Below are 27407 nucleotides of genomic sequence, written 5' to 3' on the forward strand. Positions count from 1 at the left end.
AGTCCGTCCCACAGCTGCAGAGGGCGAAAAGAAGCTGTGATGGAAACGAGTTCTGTCAGACGACCAACGGCTTCACGCACCTGTGAGAACAATGAGTCACCTGGAGCAGAAACAGACTGAGAACTGACTGAGACCATTAAAACCAAAGACACACACACACACACACACACACACACACACACACACACACACACACACACACACACACACACACACAGACACACACACACACACACACACACACACACACACACACACACAGACACACACACACACACACACACACACACACACACAGACACACACACACAGACACACACACACACACACACACTGATGAACTGAGGTCAAACGTTTCCACGGTGACAGTTCCTCAAATCATTTTACTGACGTTTTTCTACGTTGATCAGCTGATTCGTCTCTGTGAATCTACGCCCTGGTGACTTTCATGGTTCCGCTGTTCGACAGCTTCCTGCTGTCGTCCCTGACCCAGACCGGTCCGGTGTCGGACCTGTTTCTCTGTAGACAGCTTCACTTTCAGCTTCTCGCCGTCTCTGCTCCAGCTGGTGTTGGATCAGTCCCTGTTCTTTGTTTGTTTTCCACCTTGTAAAAAGTGAATATTCTGTGATTGTGGTTCTGAATCTTCCACCTCCTGAAGTATCTGTTCCCGCTCATGTTGTCTCAGCACCGACCACAGCTGCACCGTCAGCTTCCTGTCGTTCTGTGCAGACACCGTTAGTGTTGGCTGTGACCCTCACACTCCCTCTGATGTACAGTCCTTCTTCTTCTGAACACTCTGGGCCACCGTCATGATATCTGCATCACACCATCACGTCTCTTCTTGTGTTTCAGACGTTCAAAGAGCTTTAAGGTCAGAAAGCTGCAACAGGTGACAAATGTAATGAGAACAGCACGTCTGATCATGTGACCTCTGCCGTACAGAGCCGATGACAGTGATGCTGGTTTTAGTCTGTGGAGCTGTTCATACTGTAAGAAGCTACAGCGGCCATATTGTCTTTAACATGTCAGCTGCTGTCACAGTGCTGGACTCACTCAAATAGAGACTCATCTCCTGTGAACATCCTGCTCTGACCTGCAGCAGGTTACAACTTCTGATTGACCCAGATGTCAGGAAGCGACTGTCACTGGGGATCCTCCATAATGAAACCTGGTTGATGACCCAGTTCAGGTCCTGACACACATAAGGAGAGAATCTCTCCTACTGGGACAAACACTTTTAGTTCTGAATGAAAGTGGGTGAACTTTTCTAGTGAGTCAGTCGACAAAGGAGACGTGGTCGAGGTGTAACTGTCCACTGTGGGTCACATTAAAACAAGTGAGGAAATCCGTTCCTGTCTGTCTGTTCTGGACGGACGGTGCAGTGGCAGCTGGTCAGAGTTTGACCCACAGGAAGAATTCCCAAAGGAGCCCAATCAGAACAGAGTGGGACGGTGGAAGAGGCCGGAAGTCTGATCTTTGTAACATTATGAAATGACCATTCATTCATTTACAGAGCACAACAGAGGAGGACAAATCGAAACTGGAGATCTGAGGAGAGACGAACCCTCTAACACTTAATCAAAAGCCTCTATGGTCTCTGTACTGTACAAAGACAAATGCTGTGCAACATGTTAATGTCATACTTAGTGATGTGGGGTGTGTGTCGCACATACTTTATGTTACTAGCTGCACCTGTAACTGAGGCGACTTCTTTATCTTTATTAACCAAGATTTGAACTTTTAGTACCAACAAAACATTCACAGTCTTCATCCAGTAGTTTGAAAGACTTAAACATGTTTAACTGCTGTGTGTGTGTAGCTGCACATGTGCAGATAGAATACTACTAGGAATAAATCATCCTTCACATCACGACCTGCACAGAGTAGAACTAAATAAAAATAAGATGGTAGAAACCCCGTTTGTGTGAGTAAGGTCTTGAATGCAGCATGACCCCCAGACTAAATCTAAAAGTCTAGCTGCCACTGATTTACCAAGAAAGAGCTGTGAATCTGCACCACACGCTAAAAGGACCTCATGAGAACGTCCACATACAGCAGCAGACTGACTGATGCACATTCAGTGTGATTTAACACTGTTTACTGTTGTGTTGCATTTTTGTCTTCTGTCAGAGACACTGTGTTACTGCAGACTTCCTGTCCATCTGAGCGTGCTTCAAATGATTCTCTCGTTTGGACTAAAGCTGTGCACAGTTAGCCCCCCTGCAGAGCCTGTGGTTTCTCGTGTTAGTTAAATCATTTCTTCAGTTTCTTTTAATAGCATAAGTGACATGAATTTGTCCACAGTGGTTTAACTGCAGGACAACATGAAGCTGCACATACACAGACCTGCTGCTGCACTGACTGGATCGATCTCAGTCCTTCGACGTGGTACACAGAGAAAACTACTGCAAAATGAGCAGAGCTCATATTTAAAACTGAGCTGAGCTCAAGAGAGTAAAGAAGAAGAAAGAAAGAAACATCAACAATGAAGAAGCTTCTACCGACTCTGCTCTTGAAACAGCGGTCAGAGGAGCTCACAACAACCTGAGACACAAAGGTCAGAAGGTTGTTTTCCACTGAGTGTGGTCACGGCAGTCTGTGCAAACACCATGTGATACTGGCAGGAGTTGAATTTACTTTGTACAGTAGATAGAGCAGTCCTCCAGTGGATATAAAAGGTGTTCACCCACTTCTATGTGTTCATGTTTTATTGTTTTACTGCGCTGCTGCTACTTTTATTTAAATGCTGTAAAACAATGAAACATGCAAACTCCTCCTGTAGAGTGAACATATGTCACAGATACTGTAGCACAGAACCAAACCGTCCGTCTGTCTTTGGTTTGTCCTCTACAAAGCCTTTAATCTGTGCAGACCTGGACGCCTCTGCTTTGTCAGCTAGTAAAGACTGTTCCGGCTTTAGAGAGCGAGCGTGGGCAGAATGTGAAATGTTAAAAATATACTGTATAATGTTGCAGACACTGCACCAGGAACAGCAGGCTGGTGTGTGCTCTTTAAAAAACTGAAGTGTGGCTCCCTCTGCAGGAAACAACTGAATATTGTTCAGTCACTTTGTCCTCCAGATCATTTTATAGGGTGAAACTCCACATCACATAAAGAATGGTCAGAGTTGTAAACGTGATTTAACCCATTGACTCCCTCAGTACAATGAGAGAATACGAGCAGCAGGATAAATCCTTAAGATGGTTACCCTCCTAAAATTAAGTTCTGAAATTATAATTAGGTCACATTAATCATATAGTGTCTGAGTTTGACACTATATGTATGAACAATGATGAAACTGCAGCGACTGTACACGATTTCTCATTTAGCAAAAGAGGAGAATGTGTTTTCCATTTATTTTATAGTCTTTATCAAGTGTGAATTATTGTTTGTTAGTTATCTGTATTTCACTGTGATAGTCAAACATCTGTATAAAAGGCTCGGTACAAATTAAGGTCGGACATTAATCACGTGTGAAGAGTTGAAAACAACAGGTCAGATCCAGAAATTCCACAGTGGTTTTATTAACATCTCATTGTGTCTTCTTCTTCCTCTGTAGTGGTTCAGTGAAGCCTTTAAACTCAGGCCGGTTTATAGATATCAAGAACACATTGAGGTCTTCAAGTGATTCTAGGATTTTGCTGACTGAGTCAAGTATACTCTCACACAACAGGACGAGCTGCGGGTCGAGCTGCGGGTCGAGCTGCGGGACGAGCTGCGGGACGAGCTGCGGGACGAGCTGCGGGTCGAGCTGCAGGACGAGCTGCAGGACGAGCTGCAGGTCGAGCTGCGGGTCGTAGCAGACAGCAAGAGTCGTTTACCTGAATCAAGAACTTCATCGAGGTCGGTCCTGCGCTCCTGAGGGTTAGTGACTTGAATCTAAAGTGAGCAGTTACTGTTGACACAAACTAGAACACGAATCAAACACAGCTCAGTAGTTTTATGCATCCAGAGAACATTTTATTAATTCACTTCTTAAAAAGAAAAACCTCATTTTTTTAATACAGTGATGACGTTTGGGTCATTGAGGGCTCAGCTTCCTGTTCAGGTCCGAAGGCTTCATGAGTTGCAGCCTTACAGAAGAGCAGACTGTTTAGCTTTTGTTTTCTAAAACCACTGTTTCCATGTCACTTAACATTAATCACATAGATTTAGAGGGAAACATTCTCTAACACACAGTGAGGAGCAGTGACAGAAGTGTAAGCCAACACCTCTGCAGGAGGAAAGTGTAAACGAGGAGGTATACAAAATACTTTATAAATACAGAGTGGCATCCGTGGAAAAAGAACTAGAAAAATATAAATACAGAGTGTCTCGTTCGCTCAGCTTGCAGACAGGAAGCAGTAGAGGCTCTCAAATACAACAAGGATGATGATGCATAGCATTTTCTGGTTTTGGATTTATAGGGTGGTGGGTGTACGAGTTCGGGTTGTGTGTAAAAATCAGACGGTGCCTGACTTTCCCTACCTCCAGAAACGGACTTCTGGACAAATCAGTTAGAAGAGAAGGAAAGAGAGGAGGAGGATGCTGTGGGCAAACACAGAAGTGTGTGTGTGTGGGGGGGGGACAACAGCAACAAACCTTATTACACATTTAAAATCCCATTCCATGATTATATGACAGGAGAAGGCGAGTGAGAGTAAGAGAGACAGGAGGGAGAAAGGAAACGGGAAGAGATGAAACCAACAATGAGGACGTCAGAGTCGGTCTCTGCGTCTCACAGTCCTGTGTCGTTGTACGTCGGCGTGACCACCTTCAGGATGCTCTGTGCATTGTCCTCCACTAGAGGGCGCCACTTGACCTCTCCTGTCAGCAGCAGGTCCTCCCCATCCAGAGCGTCGATGTACTGCATCTGGACAAAACAGCAGGAGTGGAAGAAAGACTGAGAATCTTCACCTCAGTAAAGTACCAGTACAACAATGAGTCAACTATAATAAGTAAATAAACCATATAAACCCATAGGTACTCTCTAAATTAAGATACTTTATTAATCCCAGAAGAGACATTCTGCTGTTGAAGTAGCCATCACACACAGAAACATACACCTCAAGTCGCACACAGTTGTCAAATCTACAGAACAAACAGGAAACAATTGAGTATTCTGTGCAGTTGTATGTGGAGATGATACCAATATCAAGAATTAGAGATTATTTTATAGCCCTTTAGGCGAATGAAGAAACTAAGTGACTTTAATAAGTGACACATTTAGACTACAGATGCAATTACATCCGTTTAGTCTAAAGTTTGACCTACACCACTGAACCCAAATATAATCTGTAAATCTCCCTCGGCTTGTGTCAAGTCTCTGTCTCCATCTACCAGACATGCTGATTTGACAAGAGAAGTTAGTGTTGTCTTTCCTGTTTTTGTCTGTTTGTCCTGTTTGCATCATGTCGTGAGCCACAGCAGGTTTATATGTTTATATGTTACACTTGTACTGGTACAGTGACAACCTGACAAACATATTTTCTTCTTTTAGATGTGTACGTACAGTGTGATTCACTGAGGGAGTCAGGAGAGGCTGCATTTATAACCAGCAGGCACACACTTTTGCAGGAGTGTGTCATTTGTTTGTTTTCTGACGTAAGACACACAGACTGCCGGGGACACTTTGTTGGCTGATTGAGTCGGACACTGCTTCCATGACCTTTAACACACCTGCATCTGTGTGTGTGTGTGTCTCCAGTGTTGTTTGTTGACAGTAAGAAAAGCGAATAAAGATGCAGCAGTAGGTGTAGGACATTTATGTCCACTGGCTGAGACAAAAGAAATATTAAAAGCATGAACGGTGACAGGAAGTCTGCTGAAGAACTATTAAGAGAGGAGATTAAAAGGAGAAGGGGTCCTGGACCATGTGGCCCCAGCAGCAGATGGAGGCCTGCAGGTGTTTCTGAAACCAGGAGCGTGTTTTCAATCTCACAGAGGGAAAGAAAATATACAGAAAAAAGAGAGAGGAGGAGGTTAGAAGGAGAGGAGAAATGGGGGACGGGAGGGGCGGAAATGGATAGAGTGTCGGGATTTTAGCAAATACTGACGACTAACATTTGGTTTTACTGACCCAGTACTGGATTTAAATACTGAGCCTGGAGAAGTGGTGGAAGAAGAATTCAGATCATTACTGAAGAACCAGTTCGAGTGTAAAAATATCCCACATTAATAAACATTGTAAAAAAAATAACCCTACAAAGTTCATATCATTTAAATTAGAATACTTTTACTATGATTATAACCATAATTAGACTATTTAATAATATGGGATTAGACGCTTTCACTGCACAGTGCACTATGTTGTTGCTTTACTTATATTGAGATTAACTGAGATAAACATATACTGAGCCCAGTAACTGCTACAGGAACCTCTAATTAAACCACAATGACACCATCAACAAAACTGTACTGAGGTTTACAACGATACTAATTTACCAACTTCAACCTAAACGTTACCAGACACAAGTACTTGCACTCACTGTTCTACAACACACTGATGAGCCAGTTACCAAGTTTTAAAACGATGCATCACCACAGACACCTCTCAGTGAGATCAAGAGTTCTCTGTCTTACCTACTCAGAGTTTCTCTGAGAACTTTCCTGAATCACTCCAATCCAAACTTAAACTCCAAGCTGGATTTACATAGTGACTAAATATAGGAATGGAAGATCTGTGGTTTTGTATATGGTTTAATAAAGTTTTTAAAAGAGATACAAATCACTCTTGTACTTCAAGAGAAGAAGTACTAGTACTTCCCACAGACAAATCAATAATGCAAATACTGCGAAGTGTAAGTACACAAAGCAAAACGTAAACTAACCTGTTTGCGTACGTATTCCACCATGAGTTCCAGCTGTCGGGGGTCTTCACACTGACAAGTGAACAGATTTCTCCACAGAGCTGCAGCCAGCACAGAGTCATCAGACAGCAGGCCCTGTAGAGAGACACACACATCATTTGTTCTATGAAAACCAAAGAGACTGCAGCTTCTCATGTGTTGTGTATCAGTCAGCACTGATGACTCCAGGTTAAAAATCCACTTGTTTGTGGAGTCTGGCTGCAGAAAAGTGAGAGAAACAAGTCGAACAGAACACTTTAAATTAGGAGGTTTGTCTTCTCAGGTGCTACTTAAATACTTCACTGAAACACAGTGTGGTTCTACAGTGTAAAACTCTGTTTTAAGTGCATCACCTCATCGTATCCAAATATTGCAGCATAGAAGGTCTCTGTCATCACTTTCATCGATTCCTTTCTTTGCTGGGCGTCAATCTACATCCGAGAAAGACAGAAAATCAAAGTTAACACGGCAGAAACATGTAGAAAACTAATTCCGCCTTGTTTGATTTACACCACCAACCAGAGTTTGTGACAGTTTATGTTAAAGACTGGAATCAATTTTCAGCCTAATAAATGTCGTGTCACCATGTGTCCTGAGGATGAAGGCGCGGTGCAGCAGCAGTTCAGTAAGTACACAGTGAAAAGTTGTTGTAGAATTTGGTTGGTGTCAAGTGAAAGCAGCAGTAATTATGAAGGTGGAGAAAATGACCAATGTTTTTACTGCTCTTTACCACAATCAGCATGAAACCTAAGATCAACTCCAATCACTGTGTGTGCTGTAAAAATACATGTAGGGCTCGATTAGGGACATTTGTCTAAAACACACACAGAAAATGTTACTACACGATGCTGTAGTAACAAAAACACACAGGAGTGAATGTATAGTGAGAGGTTTGTATAGTGCAAGTGTGTTTTATGAAGTAAGGGAGTGTTGAGTGTTGTTGTCCTGCCTCTTGAGCTTTAGAAGGAGCTCACACCATTTCTTTATATTCATATTTTATTTTCCATTTTTGATTATTTTGTTATTTTTACATCATCAGGTCAACAAACACTTTCAATAAGAAGGTTTTAGTCCAATCATGTGTAAAAGTTGATGTGTTCAGATTAAATTGAAGAAAGAAATTAAAATCACATCTCATCTTTTTATTGGGGATCAAATTAAGATTTTAATACTGGGTGATGTGAACATGTGCCAGCACATAAAGACATACGTAAGTGTACTGTATGTACACAGCCTGACAAAAGTTCACATAGGCAGCTGTGAAAACACCTGCATCACCTCCCCGAGACACATGCCTCACCCCCTGTGCTCTGCCCAATACATGCGAGTACACACACCAAGAGTGAGCTCACAAACCACGCTGCAATTCCTCATCTCTGACCTCTTTCTGTCACACACAGCAAAAAGAGCTAAAGCTAAGACCCCATGCTGAACCCTGGCTATGGTTCAACCATCTTAGTTTATTAAAATCACCAATAATAAAAGAGAATTTTTCTGGGGTTTAGCTGCCTCAAGCTCATTTTACTGAAAGAAATATACGTGACCTGGGAGTTAGTCTGACATGAATCTGTTGACTTAAACCTGACAAATCAAAACATCTCTGGGCCTTTTAAGACAGTGATGGACATTTTGCCGTTAGGACGACTTTTGTTATTTAAGCTAAACTCTGACAGGCCGGCAGAACGTACAACATATATGATGTATTACACACACAGTACATATAAAATATTGGATGTATATGTATAAGTATGTGCTGTTGCTATTTTTGTCTTCCTGTAAAAACATGCTCATGATGAGAAGGACCACTGCGTGCACTCCAGGCCACGTGTTACAAGTGACTTTAGGCTTGATTTTTGGTAAAGTCAACTATAAATATTATAGTTATTAAGTTGTGGGCTGCAGATTATTTGCAAAAGTGTAGTTGCTTATTTGGGCTGCTCCCCATCTCCCGTCTCACTCTGTTATACTCGTCTAACAAAGTGAAACTGTCCAGTTTGTCCAGAACCGTTTCCCTTCCCTACTACATTCAATTCAAAACACATCAAAGTCGTGGAATTGACAAGAGATGGCCCTGTTTCTCTCCTTAGATCTGGTAACACTGGCTGAGAGAGTGGGCAGAGGTAACTGGTTAGCGTTGGAGTACAGAAAGTGTTGAACATAACATACAACTAGTTGGACTTGCTCCTTTTTCAGTTGACTTCCTCCAAATGCTGAATCTTCACCGCAAACCCCTGATATGCATGTCCCCTTGTATGCAGACATTAAGGTGGATGAGCCAATTTCTCTTCCTGTTGTTGGAAATTAAGGAACTTTATGGCAAATTGGTGCAATAATCTTACACTTGTAACATTTACTGCACTTCTAACTTAGAAATATGTGTGTGAATAAAAAGTTCACAGATGAAAACGTCTTTATGTACTTTAAGTGTGCAGCAAATCACCCTTTCATATTTGTGACAGCGGATGTACAGTTTGCAGACGCTGAATAAATAGAAGGGAACGGCGTGTTTGGCAGCTAACAACAGCTAATTTTCAAATTAAGACATTAAACACTCAGCTAGGGATGGGTTCTAATAGCTGGCTCCATTTTGGATCCTGTTCCACGCTGGCAACAAGCTGGATTCATTAATCTCCATTGCCAAAAAAATCCCTTATTGAATCTTTCATTCATGTTCTACTGTATATTTAGTCTCTTAGTCTCTGTCATCGTTGGCTGATAACTGAGCATCTGCTGCCAACTGTAGTCTACAGCACAGGGGCATAAATAAGAAGTGGGGAGCTGCATTGTTGTGTCTTTTGGCCAAATCCTGTCTGCTTAAAATACGAGTACTTGTTATTGGTCGTGACTTACTGTAGTAGTCCATAGTTCTTCTCTATTCACTGTTGACATGGAACCAGGTTCAGGACTGTACTTCTCTCTGTCAGTTAGTTAGTAGTGAGGTTTTCTTTCATGTTTAGTTTGTTGTTTGGTTTGTTGTTTTAGTCGAGCGCCTCCGTAAAGTTCATTTCAAGTGTCTTTATCTGGTAACAGGAGACTAAATGGAACAAAGTGAGCCCTGCTAATAATTAGTTATGTTACTGCTCTCCTCACAATTTTTGTTTAACTACATTTTGATCCATTAATTATCTAAAGTAAAGAGTAGTAATTGTTTAGCGGCTGTAAAACATCCTCCCTTAGTATATTTACCTTTGTTGCAAACCCTTTAACAACAACACTTAAAAGGTAAATGACATATAAACAATACGTAGAGTATGAACTTGGAGAGTTCATTCCAGTATAATTTGAGTGTGAAAGAGTTTTTTCTCAACGCTGCATGTGAGCAAAGCCATGCTTTAAGGCTGTGATGTCAATGAGCGACACTTCCTGGAGCTGCTCCACTGACAAAGAATAGTGAACAACTCTGTGGACACGGTGACGGCAGCCAGACCGACTCTCCGGGGATTTGGCTTCACTTTCTGGTTGAGAACTGCTGGCACAATTATGCTGATGTAAAACTTTAAATAAACAAAACCTGCATCCTTTGCAGCATGCAATAGCACGAATAAAACTTAATGCACTATTGCATCAGCCCGAAGAGGAAATGTTTATGAAGTAATGAATATTTATTTAATAGGGTGACATTTGGTTGTTTTCAGGCTGAAAGGTCAGGTTTGGACGTTGTTTGCATTTGTGGCCACTTAGAGGCACAGCACCACTCAAGAAAACTGAGCTGCTGAGGCCACTAAACAAAACAAAACCTGTTCCTCTGTTGCTGCAGATGCACAGAGATTTAAAAAGTACCTGTAATAAATTCTGACAAAAGCGAACTCCGCTTTCATACAACAAAAACATTATTACTGGTCATTTTTTAAGCTTTTCTGTTCTAAACGACTGACTGGTTTTAGTTTTCATGGTTCATTCCAGAACTGAAGCCATTAAGTTGATTAATGGAAACAGTATTTATGGTATTTATATCAACTGTCATTTTTCATGTTGCCTGATTCATGGGTTTCTGGGGTGTTTTTAGTTCTGTAAAGCAGAGAATCAAATTCAGTGTCCTTTATAGTCACACCGATAAAGAACCATATCAAACTAAGGGAGTATAATCATTCATTATGTACATTAATTTATAGAAATCTGCATCATATGTCTGTCAGTGCTTCCCAGCTGTAAAACAATACATCATAGTAATATAATTAATGTGACCTGTCTCAGTTACTGAACAGACCCAGGTGGCTCCTGAAGTTCTGTATAAAGTGACTTAATATTTATCTTTAAGTTTTCTTCACCTGATCCAAGGGTCTAAGAACAGAGGGAGTCATATGTTGTACAGACTAAATAAATACATTTAATTTTATGTGAAAGTCACAGAGCTCAGTTAGAAGACCACGATCCCAAAGAAGCTCAAAATGAAAACAACAAGACACAAACCATTTGTAGAGATTTCACATCTCCTAGTTCAGGGGTGAAGGAAGAGTGGGAGGGTTTTACTTTTAAGGTCTCATTGTCTAATAAGTCTATAACTGAAATGTTAATTCAACTATAACAGATTAACTAAAAATAACTATAAGCAGATAATATTTAAGACTTTGTAAATGAAATTGAAGACTTTATAATAACCATTAGATTTTACTGAGGGACATGAATTCTTGTTTTGTTTTTAAAACTAAACTGAATAAAACACACTGACCGTTAGTTTCAGCTTGAATTCACCAGTTACACCAGTGAACTGTGTTGCAGCCTGATGGCAGGATATCCATTAGGCTGCAAGTTTTATGTAATCTATGTACAATATGTGTGTTTACTGTGGAAACGTGTTTTATGATCTTGTGGGTTTGATCCTGCTGTCTGAGCTCCAGGAGAACAGACACACACGTAAACACACAGAGAACCTACCCCCATGATTTTGCTCCTCTGATTTACATCCTCCCACATGGAGTGCACAATGTAACGGCACATGTACTTTCCTGTTCGGCCCTCCTGACGCATCCGCACCAAACACATCCTAGAAAGGACAGAGTCTAATGAGATGTCTGTCATCTAGGTCATAATCCCACAAACTGTCGTTAGTAGCAACTGGACTTTAAGTTCTTAAAAACATTTCACCTTCCATCCAGAAAACCTCACATTGCACAACTCATAAAGCCAACTAAAAGGTGAAACGTCTTCATGAAGTGAACAGCATTTCTTGGGATAATCAAATGAGACGAAGCACCTGAACTTCTTTATGTCCTGACATGATCTTTATGAGAAGCAACACATACATCAAGAATAAAAACATAACCTTTATTTTACTTATATGCAAATGTATGTAAAAAGACACACACACACACACAAAATAAAAAATCAAATGTGCAAATGATGTATGTCAGTATGTGGGGGGTGAAAAGAAGTGAAAAACATAATAAGACAACAAGTGGGTAAAAGGTGCATTAACTCACCATACATGCAGCTGTGATATTAAGAACCAAGAGTTGAGAGTGTCGGGGAGGGAGCACTCTGAAAGAAACAAAACACGAGTGTGTTACAACACAAGCTACACAACAGTAAGAGTTGTTCTACTTATGCACCGTTTCTCTGCATAAAAGGGATTTAATTTAACAACTTCTCAACATAATGAATAATTAAAAATATATTGGGTTATTAACTGGAAATGATTTTTTTCTGCTACAGGACTTCTTAAAAAAGCTGCTTGTTATGAAGCCGACACGACAAACCGAAACATGTTCAACGTCACCACTACATTTCTGTAAAGTGCTCTAGTCACTCATTACTGTGACAAACTTATGATGTACTGATGGATCAGTTGAATAACTCAAATTAATGTGTAACTGGACAGCTTTTATACAGGTTAATTATACTGCTTATATGGCTCAGTTTTTAAGCCAGAATCCTGATAAATAGATGAAGTTGTTTTCCATCAACCTGTGCACATAGATTTCTTTGTTACATCAAGTGTTAGACTGAAAACAGAATGAGAAACGGGGCCCATCGTGGGACCTCTGAGCAGAAGAACTTTGCTTCGTGTGTGGTAAAGGGACCACCATTGGCAGAGTGCAGTGGGTGAGAGGGATGGCAGACCTGGACGAGAGTGTTCAGGTAGGAAGTTGCTGTTAAGAGACCACTCGTGTCAGAGAGTGTGTGTGTGTCTCTGTGTGCCAGGTAGCAAAGAGTGTGTTTAAGTGTCAGATTGTATGATGAAAAAAAGTGTTTACTCCTGTATTAAAAAACACACTTAAACATTCGTCATCCTTTAAAACTATGCATGGTGTTCAAACTGTGGAGCATCACTCCTGCCGGGCTGCTGACAGCACTGTCAGTCCACCTGTCACACTGGACGCCAGGAGACTGTCTGCACCAGTGTTGGGTTAAAATACTGGAGCAGAGAGTCCACACCAGATCTGAGAGGAGCAGAGCAGCCAACAGGCACAAGCTGTGGTTCATACTTTTTATCACAAGTCAAGCTGCTCTGTACTTACTTTCAAAGAACTCGTCGTAATTGATTCTCTCTACACAGCATGTGTACATCCGCAAGGCAGCAATCTTGATTTTCTGTGGAGACAATTCATACATGTATTGAAACTACTTTATATGTATAAACTTTTAAAAGTGCAATAAATAAAAACTATTTAAAGTGATTTACATCAGCCCAAAAAGTCAAAAACGTGTTTTGATAACGGGTTTGATAAATGTTTTTTTCGCAGATCTTTGTTTAGAGTCATGGCTCTGGTAGCTTCACTATCGTGGCTGCTGCAAACACTGTAAACCAATTGTAGACAGAAAAGGCTCAATGCCAAGCAGAAACAGGACAGAGATGAGGTCAGAGATGTGTAAGTGCTCATGCCAAACTCTGCCAAGCAGGCGTGCAGCCCAACACTTCACTTGATGACACAATAACCCACATTCCTCTTCCACTCTTTAGCTAAAACCTCCCACATTACCAAACCTCACCATGGCTGTAAATGTTTAAGCTTTAATGATGTGTGTATTCCTGGAAAACACACTCACTATGAGGCTGATGCAACAGGTATAACCAGAAACATATGTTACTGCTCTGAACAATGTACAGCATCACAGAATTTATCTAATTTAATCAGTTTAACAGAATCACAATATTTATTTTTACATTTAGTCATTTGGCACACGCTTTCACCCAAAGCGAAGTGAGGTACAAGGTACAAGGCGTAAGGAGGTCTTGCCTAAGGACCCCTACTGGAGAATATTTAGAGTCAACTCAAAATTAGTCGTCCTATATCCGTCTGTCATGATGCCTCTTCTTCACTACACCTTACATATAAATATGAGACAAACATATTTCACTCACCTACTGTACGAACGTCATCAGTGACATGAAAACATTCTCTTCTGCTGTTATGGGATTTTAATGTCCTTCTTCATACCAAAGTTATCCTGCCTAATCCAACGTCTGTTGTGATGAAAGTAAATTCAACCAATCCCTCTGAATTCTGTGCAAACTTGTCACCACAACTTTTCTGCAGCTCTGACCCACACTCTGCCCTGTCCCTGCACGTGCACCACTGATGAGCACTTGCCAACACTTCAGTATGTAACTTTCATTAAAAAAAATAACCTACGGTTACAAAAGGCATAAATATCTGATTTCTGGGATACTGTATATCATAGGAGGACACAAGAGACTCCCAGAACGTCCAACTGCAAAAGTTATTACTAAACATTGTGCAAGGCCTTTCCCTGGTGTTCTGTATAAAACACATATACAGCATCCAACGCTCTGGTGGTTTGACAAACATTTTTCTACTGCAAAACACACCTGGAGTGGTTCAAACAGGGTCAACAGACAAGACAAATCATCACAAAGTGACAAAGGCATGCTTGTCTGTTTGTATAACACGTTCAGAACAGTGATGATTATTCAAGTTGACATAGATTTTCTATGAATTACACAAAAAAGAGACTGTTTTTGCTATTTTAAAACATTGCAACATGCATCATAATAATTTTAAAAAGTTGCAGCAAAATCTGGCAAATTAGGCAACAACAACTTCAAATGATCTGCAAAATCCTGCAGGGACTGATTAGCGGTCGCTATAATTGTCCCTCCTGTCCATATTCTCTGTGGACAGATCTCTGACTGAGTCAGATCAAACCCGGACCTTCCCAGGTTATTCTGTTCAGTGCATAAATCCTTCTTTGTGTTTCCTTTCTCAGCCACAGCAGAGTAACATTAAGTGGGAAGCTGGCTTTAACAGATTACTATCCTGGGGGACACAGATTTAAAAAAATGTTAAAATGTTAAATGGTTTGTAGTAAGAATACCGTGTTTCCTTCAGAACTGTGTGTGCATCAGAACACAGCAAAGGAGATTTGCTGAGCTGTGTGTGAGTTAGTGAGAATGTACCTACGAGCTGTGAGGAAGATTCCTGGCTGACAGCCCATAAATTAACCTCCCTGCTGAGAGTCGGAGCTCTTCTTTCCTTCTCTGATCACAGACGTGCTGTAGCTAACAACCCTGTGTATCACTGTGATATTAGATAAAACCTAGTTTGGTTTGAATGAAAGTTACATAACACCATTATACATTTCTTAGATCTCTGTCCTTCCCTTTCTCTATTTCTGCTCATTCTACCAATGCCTCCCTCCCAACATTATTGCCCTGGGGGGTTGTTTACATGTCTGTACTCAACTACCAGCTTAAATAAGGGTAAAGGTGCAGCTGTTATTGTATTTAAACATTTTTTTCTCTGCACTCAGCTCAGTACAGGCCCCGGGTCCAGCTTTACAAAGACATATAAAGGTTTATAGCTTCTCATAACACATGACTACTACTACTTAATGATATTGTTACAAATTTTCTTTAGGGCACATGGTGAATAAATTCGGTAGCTGAAGTAAACCTCAAGAATATAACCAGGTCAGAGCTACAACAGATACAGAGACACCACATGGAGACAAGGACTGTGATGTGAACAAGTTGTGGTTCCTCCTCCTACTTCATCAAAAATCTCACTCCTTCTTCCCTCATACTTGTCGTCCCTGTTACATCCACCTTCCCTCCATCGCTCACCCATTTGTTGTACTTCAGAGGTCCTGTGAAGCCCATGGCCTCAATGAGCTTTGTGAAGGCCCCGACTTCTTCCTCGCTGTGCTGGGGTGTCTCCTTCACACTGCAGAGCTGACAAATGAGACAGAAAGAAAAACAGTGAGGAGAGAATGACAAAAGGGTGAAAGAGGAGATGACAGCAAGGTAAGTGGGAGTGTGAGAGATGACAATGCCAGAAAAAATGCTAGAGACCCAAAGGAGGGAACGGTAAGGGGCTAAGGTGGTGGGATAAAAGGTCTCTTATAGAGAGTCAAAGAAACAGTGAGAAAGAGAAGAGTGATAACAACTATGGCAGAGATGACACAGCATAGGAAGAAACCACTCCTTTAAGAGGTTTAATATTCCCTGTGTATATACTGCATAACCCTCATTAAATCAACAGCAGTATGACGACACACACCTGGTGAACATGGCCTTTACTGCAGCTGCTGAGTAATTTAATAAACTGACCTATTCTAAGCTGCGTGTTGTCTTCATGTCTTGACAGTTTTATTACAGCTGCCACGACCCCCAGCTATCCTTCATCTCCAGTTTTGCTTTGGTATAAGAGCAATAGAGATTTTTTCTTGCAGAATGATTTCTGCTCAACATCTATTAAACAATGACACCAGCTGAGCGTTTTGTGTCTGTGTTTAATGTCCAGTGTAGTCAGGAAGCATAAGGTCCCGACTATAAAACAAGGCTGTCAACACTTTCAGATTAGTCTTGAATCAGTGCCGCACTTTGTGTGGACTGTAGTAACCTGGTAACTAATCAGAACAGAACCGAACTGCTTTGACAGCATTAACTATTTGTATTTAATACATGCAGCATACAGAGGAAACTCCTGCACATGTGGTCTAAAAAGCCAATTAGAAACCTGGGGAAGTCCAGTCTAGCCTAATCCCCTCTAATCTACCTCAATTTATAAAACACACCTTTCTGATTTACATTCAGTTAAGAAATCAGCGACTGATAAAAAAAATATTCTGTAAATGTGAAATGCAATGTAAATGCAGTCAATAATCCTTGAACCCATTTCTGTTGTATAAATGGAACATGAAATGATTTTGCAAAACATAAATCCCACATTTCTCTCTCACACCCTCTACAGTCGACCACTCTAATGATTTTCTCTGCAAACATTTCCGTCAGTTTGAGCTTTATCCAGACATTCTTGGCTGCTTAAAAGATGTTTCTGCAGTAAAGTCAGCAGGAAACACTTTGGATTCATTTTCACTCGTTGGGAATTTATTTCCCACACTGCAGCAAAACATGCTGAACAAATCAACAGACAGTGTTGTAGGTTAAAATAGGTCACCCACTCTTAAAGCTGACTGACTTACACACTACAACACAGATCTGACGCAACTTGCTCGCCAAACATTTATGCTACAAAAATGCCATAAAAGGTATATAACACAGGACTCTCTGCAGGAGCAAGTGTCACACCTGAGGGTTTGAGGGTTTCTTTCATCACCTACCCAATTTATTACACATTAAACTGAAATAGATTTTTTATAGAATCCCTCATCAGGATTGTGTGCAGTTACCTGTGTAGAGATGTGCAGGGTGCGACATGGCATTAAACAGGAAGAGGAGACTCTGGACTGTTGACGAGCTGCTAAAACTCTGGAAAAGGAGGCTTCTTGATCTAATGGCTGGGTGGACATGGAGGGAACACCAAAAAGAAAGAGAGACAAGAGGAGAATGAGATATTAGGCACTGACAGAGGGACAACAAACTGTAAAAATGACAGCAAAAGAAACTGAGGAATTTGAGCCCATTCTTCCTGCAGAACTGCTTTAGCTCTGTCATATTCTTTGGACGTCTCATGTGTGGCTCTCTCCAAGTCGTTCCATAGCATCTCTACTGGGTTGAGGTCTGGACTCAACGTCTACAGAGTTTCAGCTGACGTACAGATATTCTCACATTATTCTGAAGAATTTTCTGATACACTTGGGAATTCATCCTCCACCCAATCACTGCAAGCTGGCCAGGCCATGATGCAGCAAAGCGGGCCCAAATCGTGATGTTTCCTCCACCATACTTTACAGTTGGGATGATGTTTTGATGTTGTGCTATGTTCTTTCCAATAGTTCAAAATAGTTTAATCAGTCCACAAAAACATTTTGCCAATACTGCTGTGTAGTGTCAATGTGCTCTCTGGAAAACGTCAGTCATTCAGCAGTGTTCTTTTTAGTAAACAGCAGCTTCCTTTGTGGTGTTTGGCCATAGACACCCTGCTGGTTCAATGTTTTACCTACTGTAGACTCATGAACACAGATGTTAGCCACTTCCAATGTTGCCTGATGTTGTCTGTCTCTCTGGGTAGAGTAGCCACAGTCCCAAAGTGTCTCCATTTGTAGATTGTTGACTGGTGAATTTTTAAAGTCTCTGATATCATTTTGTAACCCCTTTCCAGCTTTATGTAAATCATCAATTCCTGATTATACATCCTCTAAAGGTTCTTTTTTGCGAGACATGGCTCATATAAGCACATTCTTCTTGAGAAGCAAAACCCAGAGACATTTCATTCTGTCTGCTAGAAAGCTAAATGAAATGGTTATTTGATATGATAAAGTACGAGGCTTGTCAGTCATGTTCTGACAATTTTACAAGTCCTAAAAAAGCTGCACACATGAACACTGAAACAGGTTTTGCCTCCTGTAATTGTTTCCTCCTGTTTATATTCGTCCATTATAAGAGTCATCCATAGCATCAGCTCAAGGTTATTGTTCATAATTACAGTATATTCTGAACAACATTATCTGGGTTTCACTGTTGAAGTGAACTGAAATCATGGTCAATCACACAAAGGAGGATTCTATTTATATGTCAGTAGATTTAGGACATAAACTTTATTTGGTTGCTTTTTGACATGGATTTTCTCCCACATGAGGACATTATTTCTTTAGCAGTTGATACGAATGAAGATTTACCCTGTGAACCTGTCTTTTACCGCAGACCAGCTTCTTCTGCACAAACCAGCTGACAGACGCTCAGGTACGTTCACCTGTTAATCTCATTACACTGATTTAATGGCTCAGTCAGATCCTGGTGTCAGATCCTGACTCACACCACTTATATCTCTGTCCTTCACGTCCCTCGCTGGTTTGTGACTCTGGTCTCCCCCCGTTAGTTCTTATTACCGTGTGTAACGTTAGCGTGTGCACATAACATAAATCCCATTAGCAGCTAAGCTAACGCTAGCTGTAACGGTGTTCGTTACCTGTCTGGCGGCTCTGGACGCGGTCGCAGTCATAAAGTTTCTGACGGCAGACTGCAGCGGCCGCCGATACATGACTCCACAATATCCTAAACTTAGAGCTGAAGAGCGGACTGCCACTGAGCTGCGGCTCCCTGCACCGACACCTTCAGGTTTGGTAACTCCAGTCCGGTGCCCGCCGCCTCCTCCTCAGCAATGTCAACGGAATGGGTCCGACGCCCAACTCTGTCCGGCCGGAAACGATGTCTCAGCTGAGAAATGGTCCGCTTAAGTAATCAAACCATAGCCTATGATGCAATATGTATCCTACATGTTAAAATTAACATTTTAATATGTAGGATAATTCAATAATAGCTTATTTATTTAAGTTTCCCTCCGTCATTAAATGCCTCTACATTGAAACTATCTTATATATAGTTTTTCCACAACAGTTCTTATTTTTAAAGATTTTTTTGGGGTATTTTAGCCTTTGATAGTTCATTATAGCAGAGAGACAGAAAACTTGAGGAGAGAGAGATGACGAGACGTGCAACATAAGCCCCCTGCCGGACCTGAACTGGGGACTTTGCAGCTACAGTCTATGGCATGTGGCATATTCTTTAAATATGTAAATGTTGTTTGTTTCATAAGTTAAACTTCTCAAAACAAGATGTCTATAACTTCACCGTGATTCCCACTGTCCTGCATTTCTTCAGAGTGTTTACTAATCTGGGATCAGCCTACACAAATAGTGCACTTATGTGAATGTCTTCAGGTCTATGGACATACTGGAGAAAACACCAAAAGAAGTGACAGACCCAACGAACATGAGCAAAAGTTATCACGAATCACAATTGGAAAGTAGATTCTGGGAAATGAAGCTTTTTCTCACACAAATCTACTAAAAGTTGAAATGTGTCTTCAACTTAGTTTAAAAAAACTAATACTACTAGCAGTAGTATTGATGGTGAAAATATTGATGCAGCTTTAATTAGGTTTCAGTGACACTAGAAACTAAGTAAACATACAATTCTCTCAAATTTATCTTCTCTTCTGTATAGGTTTTAATTCTATTGCTATTTAATTCCTCCTGAAGCAAGTATTACAACAAATCAATTATAGCACACAGAAATCGTATGCCATGACTCTGCTGAGCCATGCATTGGATGCCTCCACAGATTGTTCAAAGCCATCAGTTATTCATCTACTTCCTGCTTAAGCTAAAGCCAACAGTAACAGTATGTATTTCTGCATGAAGGACTAGATAAGATAACATGTTAGTCCCATCCTCAGGCATAAATGTGCATACAAGCTCAAATAGAGTTTGACATCCAAATGAACAACATTCTACTTTCTACTTCACTTTTTCAGTTATTTCTATTTTTCATTGGTCTTGAATTCTATTTCAAGTCAAATTCCAGTTTTGCTGATTCTGATATTAGCATTCTTATTAAGATTAGCATTTAAAAATCAACTCTGGATCATAAAGTTGTAGACTTAGGACACAGAAATACTTGTTTTTGTTCACAAAGGGACCAGCTTCAATTCAGCCCAATTCAATTGAAAAAGTGCCCCAAAAAAAAAAAAAAAAAACTTGATTTAACAGAAGGAAACTCCAGCAGAACAAGACTTTGGGTGGGCGGTCATCTGCCTCGACTGGTTGAGGTGAATAGAAAGAGGAGAGACAAAAAAAAAGAAGAACAATGAGCAGCAAACATTTCAGTGGTAGGTTGGTGGGGTAAGTAGCTGAGTAAGAGTATGAGTCCAGCTGAGAGAGTGGGAGAGAGAGAGAGAAGGAAGCACAACAGGATAGCACACAAAGCTAATGACAGGTGGCATATAAATAGATAGAGAAATGAAACGAGCTTAGTGTATCAAGGGGGGCCCAGCCAGTCCCTGTAACAGAAGAAACTGTTAAAAGGACAGAAGAACCAGGATCAGGGTGGGCGGCCATCAGACAGAGAGAAAGAGAAGAAAGCTGGAGTAGTTTGTGTACATTGGCAGAAGCTACAAACAGAAATACTCGCTTTTTGCCAACAAACACTTGTAGACACTGGCTGCAGCACCAGCAATCAGCAACATCGCTGATGGTTCGGCAGTTTCTTTTCAAAGCTTTCCACCATTGTTGTGGTGACACAAAACTGCTGCTGTCCTAACTCTCTGCTGCCTCTGCTGAGGTGCTGAATTTCTATCTTGCAGATGAATTGCATCAATATCTGTGAACGCACGACACACAAAGAAACCAAGCTGGGCATGAAGGTGCAGTTTGCACGCTAAAGTAGGTATATCAAGAGCTATACTGCATAACCTTCACATTTTGATAAAGAAAACCAGCAGCTGCCTGTTTTTTAATCTGACGTTTTCTTCAGGTGAGGTGAGATAATGTTTTAATTGTGAGATAATATTTTAATTGCCTCTGAGACTTTCTGTTTTTAATGTGTGTCACTTTAAAAGTGTGTTTGTGTGTGTAAAGGTGACAGATTTCCTCCTTTGGAGTTATGTGACAATCAGGAAGTTCACATTTAACTAATACACACACCCACTCACATAACTTTATACTGTAGTATGTTTAGGAAAATGGACGGTGCGGCACGTTGTCCAAATATTAATATGCAGCAAGTGAATTTCTAGTTTAGGAAAAACTCAAGGCCAAAACGGTTTAGTGATGTAATCATGCTTACTGACATTCTAAGAGTGGTTGTATAGTTTTATTCTGATTTATTCTAATTTGCTTAGTTTCCCTCATTTTCTCATTATGTCAAATTTAACTTTCCTGGCATAAATAAAAGTGGAGCCAGTGCAGATGTTCATGTTTTGAGTTTGTGTTTTTCTTATTTGGCCTGAGAAGCCTGTTGATTCCTCAGTTGCAGTTTGTGGACACAATCAATCACTGCTGATTAATGAAGCAAAAGTGCGTTTGTGTGTTTGTCTGCTTGTGTGCATGTGTGAGTACAAAGCACAAAGAAGTGAGAAAGCAAGAGCCGAGGTGGAGTGAAACAAAGTGAGACAGAAAAAGCACAAACCAACAATTCTTTGAGGGAGAAACAAAGCAAAAGGGTGTGAAAAGGGAAAACTAAAAGGTCAAGTTGAGATTTCTGGACCAGCGATCTGGCTGAGAGCTGAAACTCTGTGACTGAGGAAATGAAATCAGCGGCTGCAGATTGATGCTGAACGTGAAAGTTACAATAATACTCCAGCAGTGAGTTATGAGACGTGACTGAGTGGGGCAGCGTCAGGTCTAGCCACTGCTATTTCCTCTGCAATCAGTCAGGTGCTGCATACCCTGCAGTGACCTCACCTGCAATACACACACATTTACAGAGTATGTCCCATCTATGACCTTGATCTAGGACTGGATAACCCTCCTAGGAAGCTGCTAAAGGTCCCAGCACTTGGCCTCAGTTTCATGTGTTTGTAATCCTTCATGGCAAAATCTAAATGTCACTGGAACTCCAAATTCTGGTGTGTTCATGTCATTAAAGGATCAATTCCACATCTGGAGTTTTCAAACAGTGGACATCATGCAGTATATTGATGCTGTAAAAGTCATTACTAACTGGTCTCCTGACCTGCAAAACACTGGACATTCCCAACAGGCTAATCTGTACCTTGTAAATATTGAAAATGTGCGTTAATTGCATACAATCTCTTACATACAAACTACTGTAACCTAAGCAGGGAGTCATGGACTAGCTTAATTAGCTCACATTATTTATGCAGTAACTGTACATTTATTTTACTTTACCATACTCTGTCTATACTGATCAATACACAAAAAGCATTATGATGAAGGCAGCATTAAACTAAACCTCTGCAGGACAAAAGAATGGCCACATCAAAATACCAAAATGCAAAACTAAAACAGTGTCAGAGTCAGAGAGTCTAACGTGGAAGCAGGGACAGAACATTGAATTCCTCCAACTATGTCATGATTTTTGCCTCTAACTGTTATTATCTGAGCATTTTTCAAAGTTACAGTGTATTTAACAGTGTTTTCTTCAGGCTTTGTTGACAGGCAGGCTGGGCATCTCATGGATCAAGGTTACTATGAAATGATATGACATCAGTGTTGTATCCTGTTAAATCTCTTTTACTGTAAAGAAAAAGAGTTAGAAACATATTTTAGCTACTTCCCCTTTGATCACAGGAATCTCTTTACATAAATATTGTTTTTCTATTTCAATGTGTGTGTCTGCACATTGCGGTGTACGACTGCTCAGTATTACTGTGTCAGCGTGTGTGATATTGCCTGTATCCTCCTGCATACCTGACACGCAATAATGTGTCTATTTTTTTGTGCGTATGCATATTTGTGTGTGTTTGTGTAATTGTCTGGTCTCTAACTGTGTCCACGGCTGGTGCATTTACGTGTGTGCTTGTTTTTGTATTAATAAAAAGTGATAAATGGCGGGCGCAGAGGAAGCGTTGGATTCCTGCTCGGCTCCTGTTCCTGTGAGAAACCTCGCTAAAGAAAGCAGACATAAATAATGGCTGCCACCCCGCCATCCTGCCCGCAATACTACACTGAGTATGTGTGTCCACTTTTAACAGAATCCCACAGGAGAAACAGTGCAAAGAAAACAAAGGTCAAGGATGTATTTATAATCTCCCACACACACACACACACACACACACACACACACACACACACACACACACACAAAGCGAGCCATGGCCCTGCCTCTCCTCAAAGACACGTAGTAAAAGTGTGTATGCGTTTATGTGGTGTGTGTCTGTTCCATCATCGACTCCCTCCACAGGGCAAACGTTTCACCACAACGTGTAAGCACCTTATTTCCACATAGTCCCCGGTTTGAAAGAGTGTTTCTTGAGGTGCAGAACCATTAAGAAGCAAAGCAGCAGAGTCCAGAAGCCCTTAAATCGACCTCTAACTGTTGATCGCAGCTTCAGATTAGATTCAGAGGCAATTTACTTCATAATGAGAAGGGTTGCGTTAGCCACATGCAGCTCCTAATGGGATTTTGAAAACAATAAAAGTGCGCTCAGATTAGACTTGGAAGTTTGTAAATGGAGACAGATGGTTGTCATCCTGGTGGGTTAGTGGGCTGAACCACCAGGATGACTTTAATCCCCAAATCTTCATCAGCCTATCTGTAGGTAGTCTACCTCAGAAAGTCTGAGACCTGAAATGCTGCATAAATAAAGTGATGGACACTGTGAGAGATTCTTTAGATTAGGTTTTTCAAAATCTGCACCTGTCACATAACAACAAGACTCAAAATACTGTTTTTGTCCATTCGATTTATTTCTGATGGATTTCCTCATTAAAATCTTCCCAGCTGTTAAATCAAGCTCATTTTCAGCTATTACTTTGCACTCAGAACAATAAACTGGCTGCAGTGTTTGCTTGATGGACTTCTTACGCCCTGCGTCACGCCTTTTAGGCTACATAAACACAAGTTACCGTAAAGCCATTCACAGTTTCTGCTTGTCCTCAGATGGACCCAGACTCAGACGAGATTCTATTCACACTACAATTGAGGAAACGTGTATGTGGAGATGTTCCCCATTTGCAAACTAGAAAACATGACGGAAAACTAACAGCAAAAAGAGATAACAGTGAAACGGTAAGAAAGGAAATAGGATGTGAAATAAACAGTGTTTAGATGAAAATGTAAAATATAAATTACTTACAGTTCATTTTCTACAAAAAGGAAAATGTTACATCATCAAAAACACCACAGAAACTAAACAAGTGCTTAAATATTTGGATAAAAGCGTCGGCTAAATGACTTAATGTAAATGTAAACGTAAGCATGTTTGATGCATTAAAAGTCAATTTAATGTTTAATTTAAATATTTTATAACTATATTCTAAATTTACATTTCGTCATTCAGCAGACGCTTTTATCCAAAGCGATTTACAAGTGAGGAACAAGGCAAGCAAACAAAAGTGCTATCATTCTATTCTATTCCAATTTTCTTTCAGTACTACAGTGTGGGTTGGTCCATGTTCAAGCCCTAAATTAGGGTCACAAGCTTTTGGTACTGACTGAAACAATGAGATCACTAATACAAGCAGCTGAAATGAGCTTCTTTCAAAGGATGTCTGGCCTCAGCCTTTAGGGGTGTTACCTGTGCACCACGCAGTCCTTTAGTCAGAGCACAAACTAAATACCTCAGGTGTGGAAACTGATGTGTTTGGTTGTCGCTCTGCTGGTTTTGTCCTGATTCAAAAGTTTGCCAATTTTACATTTCCTTGTGTTCCAGCTAGCTGTGATCTCATGGCTGCAAAATACTATCTAGAAGTGTGCAGTACAGTGATGATGTTATAAATTCTACTTTTAGTTCAAAAATGAATGCAGAAAAATGGACTTCTAGACACTTTGCTTAAATCACAAGAGTACCACACATTCTGCAGCTTAAGAGAAAAAGAAATCAGCTTCACATGAAACAGTTTTCAGTCACCCTCACCAGTATCTACTTTAAATGACTAATACCACTGATCAGTGGCGTGAGCATGGACGTTCCCACTTGTGATCATGGCTTCCAAACCTGGTGCAACAGGATTAAAGTGCAGCTCGTCAGAATGAAAATATTCCACACTGAATCACTTTCCATAAATCTACATTAGTCACTTCAAACCAAGTCAAGATGGACGCCAAATGCAACCACTAATAATAAAGTGTGGCACGGTGAGCCCGTGTCTACATCCTGTCGTGTCAACTGGTGTCTTCAAACCTGCCCACAAGTTGTCCCGTGGATTTCAAAATGAAAGAAAGAGTGATAAGAAGGAGTAACTCTAGCAAGGAGCGCTCAGAAGGGTGCAGAGAAACAACATGGAAACATAAGAGGGTGTCTGAGTGTGTGATGACAGAGCGGCTCTCCTGCTAAGACAGCCTGATTTCCTGAGTGTTTAAATGGTGGGGCTAAAACAACAACACAAATGACACGTTTAAGCCTTAAATTACACTCCACCTCTCCCTCTCTTTCTGTTTCTCTTTTACTCTCTCCATCCTCCTCCTCCGTCAGCCCCCAGCTCTTCCTTCCTTCACTCCGCTGGCTAGTGTTACCACTAACACCTACTGACGCAGGACTGGGTACCAGCCTGCTGTACAAACTGATGATCTAACCACCACAGCTGCTGGGTTTGAGCCCAACTCGGTGTGTTTGTGTGGCAGTGTGTGTTCGTGTTGTGTGTGTGTGTCTGCATGCAGACATTGTATGTGAGGGTGTGTGTAGTCAGGAAACATAATATGCCTTCAGCTGTTCGAAGAGGCAGTGGCATCCAGAACGCAGGAAAGGAGCTGAGACAAGTTTAAGTGTGGAAGAAAACTCTGCTGGGGAGTTTTCTTCCACACAAAGTTACTGTTGCCAGAACACATTATGAGATCTTTCAGGCCCAACTAACATGTTCTAACTATTTTGACCTTGTAACCACTAATTCTCTTGAACTTTGGAGTAGCAGAAACTAGCTGTGAACCAACTTTAAGTTCATATTCTGAAGCTAAATTATTCCCTATCTTCAGCAGTCCTACAGGATGATTAGTTTGGAGTGGTCTTCATGTCCCTCTGGTGAATCCACATTCAACAATACTTCTTTTTTAGCTCCGTTTTGGTCTCTACCAGCTCCTGTTTAGCTGCAAAATGTTCACCTGTTTCTGCCTGGTGCCTTTTCCTAACCTTAACCACAGACTGGAGTCTACCTCAGATCTGTGGTGCAGTTCATCACATCCTGTCTGACATCCACCCCAAGGACTTCATTCTGGATTGAGTTTTTGTTCATGAATATACTTTAGTTGTATAGAATTAGAATTTGTTCTGGTTTACTGTCATGTTGGTGCAACTAGCGTCATGTGCTTTATCACAATGAGTGTGGTCTGCTGGAAGGAGACATTAGAAGATGGAAGTCTGTTTTCAGATAAACATCATGTATCATCATGTCGTCAGTAACAGTCATCAGTAGGTTTTAGCATTTAAACCATGGTCCCTTATTCAGTTCCCTTTGGTCAATAATTCAGCATTTCTCTGTAAATAAATCAAATCAGTAGGACTAATCATATTAGATGATGTTACCCAAACAACTCATTTACTTTAATCAGGTTTAGATTGTCATGTTGTTAAAATGTGATTTCTATCTCCATGAATTGTAGTTGTGGTTCGATACTAATCAAGGCTGTTTGATCTGATTGTTACAGCTCCGACTGATCAGTCAGCCAACATTTCCAAATCAACCAATAATAAACTCTTTATATCATGAATTTCATAACGCCTATTCACGCCTGATCCCTGCTGCAGCTGGTCTGATATTTAATCCTCTGTACTTAAGAAAACACAAGCCAGAGGAAACACTAGAAGGCTTAAAGCAGTC

General features: G+C 40.8%; 1 protein-coding gene across 1 annotated transcript; it reads right to left on the reverse strand.

Annotated features, from left to right (window-relative positions):
- Positions 1–3935: 3935 nt before the first annotated feature.
- LOC113154559 (ubiquinol-cytochrome-c reductase complex assembly factor 1) lies at positions 3936–19312 on the reverse strand. The gene is made up of 9 exons (XM_026348826.1): positions 19100–19312; positions 17421–17528; positions 15853–15960; positions 13286–13358; positions 12248–12305; positions 11703–11811; positions 7181–7258; positions 6810–6923; positions 3936–4852 (listed from the first exon to the last, which is right to left on the reverse strand). The coding sequence occupies exons 1-9, from the start codon at positions 19169–19171 to the stop codon at positions 4718–4720; spliced, it is 855 nt and encodes a 284-aa protein (XP_026204611.1). The 5' UTR covers positions 19172–19312; the 3' UTR covers positions 3936–4717.
- Positions 19313–27407: the final 8095 nt, after the last annotated feature.

Source organism: Anabas testudineus, chromosome 5 (genome assembly GCF_900324465.2).
Source record: "Anabas testudineus chromosome 5, fAnaTes1.2, whole genome shotgun sequence".
In the NCBI taxonomy this organism is placed as follows: Eukaryota; Metazoa; Chordata; class Actinopteri; order Anabantiformes; family Anabantidae; genus Anabas; species Anabas testudineus.

Bases quoted from the DNA above. Each gene is read 5' to 3' on its own strand.
- LOC113154559 (XM_026348826.1), bottom strand. From the start codon at position 19,171: ATGTATCGGCGGCCGCTGCAGTCTGCCGTCAGAAACTTTATGACTGCG. The intron at 13,359-15,852 runs GTGAGCGATGGA...TTGTCTCCACAG, and splicing joins CTCTGAAGTACAACAAATGG to AAAATCAAGATTGCTGCCTT. The intron at 7,259-11,702 runs GTAGGTTCTCTG...TCTCGGATGTAG, and splicing joins AGAGGAGCAAAATCATGGGG to ATTGACGCCCAGCAAAGAAA.